Genomic DNA, 11,321 nt, shown 5'->3' with positions numbered 1-11,321 from the left:
TAATCCAAAAGTCATTGAAAGTAATCCAGTTAAAGTAACCCTACCCAACCCTGCCCTTGACAAAATGTTAATGAACAATATATATGATATAACAAAATACATATATAACATGTTAAACTACATAAATAAACACGTTTGGAAAATTTGGAATTTTTGACTATTATGAAGTGCGGAGTTTGTATGTTCTCCCCGTGCTTGCGTGGGTTTCCTCCGGGCACTCCGGTTTCCTCCCACATTCCAAAAACATGCATTTCAGGTGAATTGGCCGGTCCAAATTGTCCCTAGGTGTGAATGGCCGAGTGAGTTGTCTGTCCCCGTGTGCCCTGCGATTGGCTGGCAACCAGTTCAGGGTGTCCCCTGCCCACTGCCCGGAGATGACTGGGATGGGCTCCAGCCCCCCCGCGACCCTAATGAGGATAAGCGGTACGGCTAATGAGATGAGATGAGATGAAGTGCTTATTTTAGCGATAAAGAATAATAAAATAGAAATAGAAATAGCAAAAAGGATTTGGCTTGGAGTGGGAAGAGGCACGAGCTCTTTGTGAGGCGGCCCCGGTTCCCATCACTACTGTTCTCTCTCGATATGAGGAGGAGGAAAGGGGGGAGCCGGGGGAATGAGGGGGGGGGGAGGTTTTCCAGAGAGAGAGAGAAAGAAAGAGAGTGAGGAGGAGGACCTTGTCGCTATAAGATTCCCCTCCCACTCGACCAGCACCACATATTGTACAGTGCATCCTCCCTTCTATTGTCTCCTGCGTGCTTTTCCCGTTTGCGCGTAAAAACACCTCGCGCTTTCTTGCGCACGCAAGAATCCAACCCCTGGCGTTTTTTTCTTTTTTGCAAAATCCTGCACGCTCACGCTCGCTCGGTGTTTCCCGGTCTCGATTATGGTCACAACCCCCGCGGTGTCAAGGTGGAGCCGCCACGCGTTTCTCGGATCGGTGCGCTCCTCCAGGGGCTGGGATGCGCACCGGGTACCTCCCGCTTTTTGCCCAGTTTCGGGGCTGAACAACGGGAGGAGGAGTCCGGAGGGGCCCCGGGACGTCGGATCAGAAGGACCCCATCCACCCGGAGCAGGATGCCGGTGATGAGAGGGCTGCTGGCCCCGCAGAACACCTTCCTGGATACCATCGCCACGCGCTTTGATGGCACCCGTGAGTACTGATCTAGCTATCTAGTGTTAGGAATTAAATATTGAAATATACCGTTTAGTTACAACCAACATTCACCTAACAATGCGCGCTCATTTCTTGGGAAAAATGAACAAGGGACTGGCATTTCCACACGGGGGCAATTTAACTAAGTGAACTCCGTCGAATTAGCCGAATAAGTGTCGCTCGAGTCTCTGTCAAGCCTCCTCTCTCGATCTTCTGCTTCCTTCTCTCGGCCCACGTTTTTTCCGCAAGCTGGTGTGCCGGCTCCTCCTACGGGGAGGCCGCAGTAGCTCAGGAGGTAGAGCGCTCGTCTTGGGATCAAGGGATCCCGGTTCGAATTCTGGCTCGTCCGTATTACATGTCGAAGTGTGCTTTGGTAAGACACTCAACCCCTAATACCCCCAATAAGCAGGTTAGATGGCTGCAAGGCCGCTATTGGGAAATCTGGAGCACACTGTAAAGCGCTTTGCTATATAAATGCAGATCATTTCATTTCCATTTCATTTATCAAAACAATGCCTGCCGTCCTCCGTCAGAGTCCTGTTATCAAAATTCCCCAGCCAAAACATTCCGCACTTGGAACAGCGTGACTTGAAGCCCACACAGTGAAAATCTTCATTGCACTCAACAAATGGAACTTGTATTCAATCGTATAAAATCCCTTATAGTCAATTGTATACAATCCTTCACTACCCTGGTCATATCCCTCGAGAAGGGTGACCGACAGCAAGACAACAAATACAAAAATCAAGGAAATAATAGAAAATGAAATTTTTTTTGAGTTTTTCCTTGCCCTCATGTTGGTTTTAGATCAAGGGTTGGTGTAATAATTTCATGTTGATGGTATCTGTGAATTGTCTGTGATGTCTTTGCAACATCCACTGCAGCCTGGATATCCTGGAAGGGGGGATTACTTCATGTGCAGTCCCTTCTCAAGGTTTCTTCATTTTCCTCATGTTGAGGTTTTTGAGTTTTTCCTTGACCTCATGTAGGTTTCAGATCAGGGGTTGGTTTGGTAACAGTCTGTAGTTTGCAAGTCTGTGGTCTGTGCAGTCCTTTGAGACTCCTTGTGATTAAGGGAGTCACAAATAAACACGGCTTGGCTTGACTTGACTGAGGTTTTGAGTTTTTCCTTGCCCTCATTTAGGTTTTAGATCAGGGGATAGGTCATAATAGTCCGTAGTATGCACTAATCTGTGGTCTGTGCAAATAAACATGACTTGGCTGTTTCATTTGAAATGAAAGTGGAATAAGAAAGCCTAATGCGGTTGAGAAAATGTCTTTTTCGGCCACTTTTTAACACGGAGAAGGAAGTCACACAACTCTTGAAGCCTATCTTCCAAAAGTAAATTAAACTCAACTTTATTCATCTTTCCAGAGCATATTATTTTATGAAATGTTTAGTTTTTTAGTACAAAACAATACAGGTTACGTCTATAAACCTTAATCATGCAAAATATAGCACTGAAGCAACTTACGACCGATTTTTCTGTAAAATATTGTGTTACTCCCAACACTGGTGATTGCCTCCACTTCCATTCCTCCATACATAAAAATGCCAGACGCCGTCAAAGAGTAAGAGTGCACATTCATTCATGAGCGTTCGGAGCATGAATAAAATACTGCGCCGTTGCTATTTTGTGAAGAAAAACCGGCATTTTCCAGGGGAATCGCAGAGGAGTTTCTTCTTCTTCTTCTTCTTCTTTTCCTTCTTTTGTTTTGGATTTGATTTTGCGTTTGGCAAGAAGGGTTTGGGAACAGATGTAATGAGCATTCCCAGTGTGTTCAGGCCCATGCTGGGCCAGTGGGCGGGTGCGAGTTTTTGATATTGCTTAGCTTCTGTCCTTTCTCGCTGAATATCTGAGGAGTTGATAGGTAGATAGATAGATAGATAGATAGATAGATAGATAGATAGATAGATAGATAGATAGATAGATGGATAGATAGATAGATAGATAGATAGATAGATAGATAGATAGATAGATAGATAGATAGATAGATAGATAGATAGATAGATGGATGGATGGATGGATAGATGTCTAAATAGATAGATGTCTAGATAGATAGATAGATAGATAGATAGATAGATGTCTATATAGATGCCTATATTGATGTCTAGATAGATAGATAGATAGATGTCTAGAGAGATAGATAGATAGATGTCTATATTGATGTCTAGATAGATGTCTAGAGAGATGTATAGATAAATAGATAGATGGATAGATAGATAGATAGATAGATAGATAGATGTCTATATTGATGTCTAGATAGATGTCTAGAGAGATGTATAGATAGATAGATAGATGGATAGATAGATAGATAGATAGATAGATGTCTATATTGATGTCTAGAGAGATGTCTAGATAGATAGATAGATAGATAGATATACAGATAGATATTTCTAGATGTCTTGAATAGATGTCTAGATAGATGTCTAGATAGATGTCTAGATAGACATATGTCTAGATAGTTAGATAGATATATGTCTAGATAGATAGATAGATATATGTCTAGATAGATGTCTAGATAGATATATGGCTAGATAGATAGATAGATGTCTAGATAGATATATGGCTAGATAGATAGATAGATGTCTAGATAGATATATGGCTAGATAGATAGATAGATAAATAGATATATAGATGGAAAGATAGATGGATAGACAGATGGATAGATCTAAATAGTTCTAGATCGAAATAACTTTAGTTAGATCTAGAGATAGATAGATCTAGAGATAGATAGATGTCTAGATAGATAGATGTCTGGATGTCTAGATAGATAGATAGATAGATAGATAGATAGATAGATAGATAGATAGATAGATAGATCGATCTTCAGTTAGATCTAGAGATAGATAGATAGTAGTATTTTGTAGTACTTTTATAGTATTTCCAAGGTAATATTTCTGCAGTATTGTTTTTTGTATTCTGTAGTATTTCTGTTTAGTTTTTGTAGTTTTACTGTAATTGTATTTTTGGTAGTATTTTTCTGGTATTTCCAAAGTATTTTTGTAGTATTTCTTTAGCAGTGTTTGTGTATCACAGTATTACTGTAGTGGTGTTTATGTAGTACTTCCGTAGAAGTATTTTTCAAGTATTTCCAAAGTAGTATTTTTTCTCATAAGACCATAGTAGATTTTCTTTGTATTTGTGTAATAATTTGTAGTGTTACTGTAGTTAGGTTTTTGTAGGATTTTAATAGTATTTATTCAGTAGTATTCTTATAGTATTCGATATAAACATTTAATTTCATTATCAATTTAACTAAGTGTACTCCATTGAAAACAGCCGAATTAGTGTCGTTGGAGTCTCTGGGAAGCCATCGTCTGAAGTCCTTTAGCTCTCTTCTTATTGGCCCACGTCTCCCCGCAAGATGGTGTGCCGGCTCCTCCCATGGGCGTGCCAATGAAAGCTCCCACGTTGGGTCCACCCCATCGCCTCGATGTCTGGGCTTCATCTCGGAGAAGAGCGTCGCGACATCTGGAACAACCAAAACAACACTGAGCGTATCTATCTATCTATCATCTGGATGTGCTGATTATCTTATCAGCCTTACGTTCCTGCCGTTCCTGTAAACAACATTTTCTTCAAGGGTGCCATGACATCGCACCACAGCCCAGCCAGTGAATATCTTTTGCATTAAATATAATTTGTATTCAATCGTATAAAATCCTTTATAGTCAAATGTATAAAATCCTTTATCATTGACGGCTAGTTTTTGGAGGGTTATAATAAATTAACACTGCTATAACAGCGTTACATAGACTACTTTCCATTGTGTCATAGAGATGTTTCCTCAGTTTTGTTCTGCTAAGCATTACAATGAAATCTCTGAAGATTTTTTGACGAATGCCAAACATCACAAAGCAACCCATGCTCCTGATTTGGACTTCTGATGCGGGCTTTTGTGCACAATCAACACACATTGTAGTTCCTCAGAGAAAATCATTGTGGTCCATTTTGCAAAGAAGACGGAACCCTTGTACCGAACCCACGTGACATTTTCCTCCATTGTTGCATCCTGTGGGCGGCTGTTTTTTTGGTTCCTCAGTACTTTTGTCCTCCTCACTTCCAAATACTCGCCGAGACGCTCATCACTTCAGTTAATTGTTCTAACCATAAAGACAGTTCCTCATCTTGATGTCCCCGACTCTGTCGTCTGCCCGGGAGTTAAAAAAAAAAAACCCCAACAACGGGCCGTGATGGCATCCGCCTACGCACATACGAGACGTACTCAACCGTGGGTGAGGAGAACGGCCGAGGACCTCGTGTTTATGTACCAAGCGCTGGTTTCTCGGACCCGCACCGAGATGCGGTTCAGTTCTCGAAGCGATCCCCCTCCCCCCGACCGGAGGGGCGAATAATTACACATCTCCGGTTGCTCTTGCGCCCAGTCATTGTAATTAGCCACACAGATGTCAAGAATCCATTGTGGCTCTTTGTTGTCTGTCAAACGGGGGACCAGGGTTGGGAGGAGGCTTGGTGGTGCCGATTGAGGGGGGTAGGGGACTCGCTGCACCGGTTAGGGGAGGAGGGGTCGTTTTTCTTATGTGTCAAACGGTTGTGTGCTTGTGGACCATGTCATGTTAGTTTATGAAGAGAAACACCTTCGGTTGGAAGGTGAAGGCCAGGATTTGATTGAAGGTCTGCTTATGAAATGAGATATGCGTGTGACTGTGAGTGCAACCTAGTTTAAAGGCCAAAGAGTAAAATATTGCCTTGCCAGGTGCAACATCCATCCATCCATCCATTATCTGCACCGCTTATTCAACAATGCGCGCTCGTTTCTTGAAGGAAAATATGGACAAGAGACCGGCATTTCCACACGGGGCGGATTCAATTTCTCAAATAACTTAACTAAGTGAACTCCATCGAATTAGCCGGATTAGTGTCGCTCGAGTGTCTGTCAAGCCTCCTCTTTCGATCTTCTGCTTCCTTCTCCCGGCCCACGTTTTTTTTCTGCAAGCTGGTGTGCCGGCTGCTCCCATAGGCGTGCCAATGAAAGCTCCCACGTGGGGTCCACCCCATCGCCTCGATGTCTGGAGAAAATCAAAACAACACCGAACGTTTATCAAAACATTACCTGCCGTCCTTCGTCAGAGTTCTGTTATCAAAATTCCCCAGCCAAAACATTCCGAATTTGGAGCAGCGTGACCTGAAGCCCACTCAGTGAAAATCTCCATTGCACTCGATAAATGTAACTTGTATTTAATCGTATAAAATCCTTTATAGTAAAATGTAAAAAATCCTTCAGAGAAAACCGGAGTGCCGGGAGGATACCCATGCAATTGCGGGGACAACATGTAAACTCCGCACAGGAAGGCTAGTACCTGGATTTGAACCCATGACCTGTGCCGCAAATGCGCTAAAACACCCATTTCTTTCTTTTTATCTATCTATCTATCTATCTATCTATCTATCTATCTATCTATCTATCTATCTATCTATCTATCTATCTATCTATCTATCTATCTATCTATCTATCTATCTATCTATCTATCTATCTATCTATCTATCTATCTATCTATCTATCTATCTATCTATCTATCTATCTCTCTATCTATCTCTCTATCTCTCTCTCTCTCTCTCTCTCTCTCTCTCTCTCTATCTGGACATCTCTCTCTCTCTCTCTCTCTCTCTCTCTCTCTCTCTCTCTCTCTCTCTCTCTCTCTCTCTCTCTCTCTCTCTCTCTCTCTCTCTCTCTATCTATCTATCTATCCATCCGAAGCCACTGCTTGTGACCATGACAGCATGATGTGCAGGGCAATTGAACCCTAACTTGATTAAGCAGCAAGCGGAGGCCCACTCAATTAATCAGAGCAATTGACTGTTGCAGACCCAGGTTGCCCGTGCAAGAAGCCCGCCATCGCCACGGAAGGCAAATGAACATTGATTAAGGATGCGTCTGTCGCTTCCAGGAAAAACTTTTCCATGCTCTCGCTCGCCTCCCCAAAAAAACAGAGTCCCACATGTTCCCTGGTCCAAAATAACGAACCCACGTGACGCTACCAACACCGTCCTGATGCTAAGCACACGAAAAAAGCCATTACCCATTTCACACGTTTTTGTAATGAGTGGTGCTGGGTTCCTGCCTTTCCTCCTGAAGTCCAGTATGAGTTCTTTTGTTTTTGTGGTGTTCAGTATGAGCAGGGTTTTCGAACACCACGTTGTCAGTGACTCCGCCTCATCCCTGTACGCCACCTCGTCCCCTTCAGAGATGAGGCCGACCATGGTGGTATCGTCGGCATACTTGACAATTGTGTTAAGTATGTCGTCTGCCCGGGAGTTAAAAAAAAAACCCCAACAACGGGCCGTGATGGCATCCGCCTCCGCACATACGAGACGTACTCAACCGTGGATAAGGAGAACGGCCAAGGACCGCGTGTTTATGTACCAAGCGCTGGTTTCTCGGACCCGCACCAAGATGCTATGCCATATAGTACTGGAATGGTTTCATAAACCTATGCTAAAAGCTCACGGGCACACTGATCAGTTACAGTTGTGAAATGGTCGCATACAGAAATGTAAAAATCTTCCATACTCATTCACGCATTGAGGGAACACTTGATGTTTATGTTGATTTTTGATATTACGTCGATCTCTGTTGCCGATTAGCCAAATTATATTATACAGTGGATCCTCGGTTCTCGACCATAATCCGTTCCAGAACCCTGTTCGAGAACCGATTAGTTCAATCACCTAAATCATTTTTCCCATTAAAAATAATGTTAATCGTTTTAATCTGTTCCAACACCCTGAATGTTTACCACGAATGTTTAACGTAAACATGAAGCTAACCCAGGCTAATCGTACGTCCGCGTTATCGTAATCTTCCGTACGAAAGATTACGCTAACATGAACGTGTAAAAATAAAAAAATCAGGTCGTTTACAAGTCATTTAGCACCACAAGTGGCTAGCGCTTCATTGGAAAGGGGGCTCCGTTCCAACACCCTGAATTTTGGGCTCAGTTCCAACACCCTGAATGTTTACCTGAATGTTCAACGTAATCATATAGCTAACCCAGGCTAATTGTACGTTCGCGTTATCGTAATCTTCTGTACGAAAGATTACGCTAAAAAAAAAAAGATAAAGAAAATAATTATGAAAAGGATTTCTTACTTTTGTGGTGGTCAGCAGAAGGCGCATGCTGTATTCCCTAGCAAGATCGGAAACTCGCACACCTCTTTCATATTTAGCTATTATGTCTTTCTTAAAGGCAATAGTTGTACGAACAACTTTTCTTTTTTCACCTGTCCCGCTTGCACCGACCTTCTTCGGAGGCATAGTTAGGGGCTAAAACACTCCGTTCACCGATATTAAAAGCGAAAGCAAAAAGAGGCAAGTGCGCACGTGATAACAGTTGGTCACGAGGGGTGGGGGCGATCTACACCATCTACACCCGTACGCCGCTCAGCATCGCCCTCTAGCGTACGCACTCACGCATTACCGGCGTTCGAACTCCGAATTTTTGACCGAACAGCGAAGCTAGAATTTCTCGAAATTTTTGGTCGAACACCGATTCGTTCGAACCAAGAGGCGTTCGAAAACCGAGGTGTCACGAGGTGGAAGGGGTGACCGGACCAGAACGGAGGCAGGAGGCAGGAAGGGAGAACTCAATTGCGTACGATCAAAGCTTTTATTTACCAAAATAAAAGTTGTCCAAAAACTCCGGGACAAAACAGAACAAAAACATTCTTACACTCAGAATGGTCAGGTACAGGTTTCCTCCGACTTAAACTAAACAGGACAAGGCATAACAGAACAGAAAAGGTATAATGAGCCAACACCCGCAATACCCACAGCCCAACCTTAAATAGCAGCCACGCAATTAGCTGATCTGCTTCAGCTGGTGCCCAGGGGGCGGGGCAGACCGATCGCCACGGCGACCATGACACAAGGTTCCACTGTATAGGCTTTCATACTGTTTTTGACCGGACACCTGTTCTGCGTCTGTGTTGCATCTTGCTGAGTTTGTGTCCCGTCATTTAATTTTTTTCCTTTATTTTTGCATCATTTTCCACCCGTAGGTTATAGCGAGAGCAGATAAAACAAACGTGCTCGACGTCAGAGATAAGTTAGAACTGTTTGTTTAACATACGACGACCTTCCGCACAGCTAATTGTTACAGAACGTGACATTCAGCGGATTAAAATTTACGACGAGCCTACTTAAAACCGTGTCGTCCGGGAACCAAGATTAATCCCGAACCTGTTGGTGTTCTGTCACGCTTGAATAATTCATTTCAACACTGGCAAGCGTAGCAGTGACCTTCCTCATTTGCAACCAAATGACGGAGCGAGTGGCGACCATGACATCCTTTTGGATTTTTGAGTACCGTATTTTCCACACTATAGGGCGCACCAGGTTATAGGGCGCACCCCCAAAAGATGGTTTTTGGTCCTATATTTTCCATACATAAGGCGCACCGGATTATAAGGCGCTACAATGGGAACGTGGACAAAACAGTCAGATGGTTCAGTCCAACTGATTACCCCCTTAACATTCCGAAAGCTTGCAAAGAAGCAAAGATGCGGTGTCCGTACGATGTCACTCAAATGCATCGTTCCAAATATCATTCGGAAGGTTAAAGTCTTGGGATTCAAGAAATGCCAACCATTCCTTAGTTTCTATTTTCTTTTTCGCTCGCACCTTTACTGTGCATATGACAATAAAGACTTGGAATTGAGTTGAATTTAATAAAAGACCCATCAAACAAACAGTGAGATCACTCTGAAACAAGATACTGGGAAAATATATAGCCGGAGTAGCTCACCGAAGTCGTTGTGTTCAATAATAATGTGCAACCATGGTCCTCTTATATCCGTGAGTGTAGTAAATCCAGGAGAGTCAAATATTTACAAATACAGACTAATGAAACATGTTTCTTCATGGCGTAGTTTAGCAAGCTTGCTATTCAGTCATGTTTTTCGGCCAATTGCAGGGTTTTTTTCGGCCCTCTAGCCTATCCGAGGCTCTGAATAACTTCAGTCAATAGCGATCGATTTAACGGATGATTGACACATCTTTTTCGGCCAATTGCAGGGTTTGTTTCGGCCCCCTAGCCTATCCGAGGCTACGAATAACTTCAGCCAATAGCGATCGATTCAAATGATGATTGACACATTGGTTAGCCAATGAAACGCCGGTATATAAATCCCAGCAGACACCGCGGACTACTCCACGTTGGGGGGAAAATCGAGTCGGCGGCTGTTGCGTAAGTTGCGAGACCTTGCGATTTAATATTGATCCATAAATAAGGCGCACTGTATTATAAGGCGCATGGTCAGCTTTTGAAAAAAATTAAGACTTTGAGGTGCGCCTTATAGTGCGGAAAATACGGTATGTGTCATTCCTCTCATGAATCATATTAGAAGAAACATCTATTTAATTTCATTTCGTTAATGAACGATTGTTGAAGTGTAAGAAGATTAAGTGAAAGTCAGCAAACCGGGAAAGTGTGTTTGACATCAGACAGTAAATTATCAAGTGTTCATTTAACACTCTGTAGAAAAGGACTACATATTTATTAAGAGTTAAATTTTGACTCTTTAAATGGTTATCTAACACTGTTTATTTTAAGGTACCGTATTTTCCGCACTAGATAGATAGATGGATAGATAGATAGATACTTTATTCATCCCCTAAGGGAAATTCACATTTCCAGCAGCATCCCTGAGCTGAGTACAATACAATAATAAAGCCAAAAGAATACAATATACAAATACCCAGTGTGACGTGCAAATGCCCACTTTAGCATGTTATATAGAGTAACTAAATAGTGCTACACAGAACACATAATGCAGTAAGATTCGGTAATATCCAATGTAGGTGGTGTGGTTTAATGTGGGCCTTTACTCTGCCGGGTGGAGTTAAAGAGCCTCATGGCATGAGGCGCACCTAAAAGCCTTTATTTTTTTCAAAAGCTGACCATGCGCCTTATAATACAGTGCGCCTTATATATGGATCAATATTAAGTCGCAAAGTCTTGCAACTAACTTGCAGCCGCCGACTCGATTTTCCCCCGAACGCCAAGTAGTCCGCGATGTATGCTGGGATTTATTTACCGGCGTTTCATTGGCTAACCAATGTGTCAATCATCATTTGAATCGATCACTATTGGCTTAAGTTATTCGGAGTTCAAAGGGGGGAACCTTTTTATCATTTACAGGC

General features: G+C 42.7%; 1 protein-coding gene across 1 annotated transcript in view; it reads left to right on the top strand.

The window, feature by feature from the left end:
• Window positions 1-731: 731 nt before the first annotated feature.
• The window catches only part of kcnh3 (potassium voltage-gated channel, subfamily H (eag-related), member 3), a 201,964-nt gene continuing 191,374 nt past the window's right edge, over window positions 732-11,321 (top strand). The window contains exon 1 of the mRNA XM_088353442.1: window positions 732-1,151. Coding sequence (XP_088209568.1) covers window positions 1,076-1,151 — 76 coding nt within the window. The 5' untranslated portion in view covers window positions 732-1,075. The remainder of the gene's footprint in view (window positions 1,152-11,321) is intronic.

Source organism: Urocampus carinirostris, chromosome 14, assembly GCF_059441175.1.
Source record: "Urocampus carinirostris isolate Australia breed hairy pipefish chromosome 14, RoL_Ucar_1.0, whole genome shotgun sequence".
NCBI classification, from domain to species: Eukaryota; Metazoa; Chordata; class Actinopteri; order Syngnathiformes; family Syngnathidae; genus Urocampus; species Urocampus carinirostris.
Note: the sequence above shows the minus strand (reverse complement) of the source record. Positions and strands in the feature narration are given on the sequence as shown.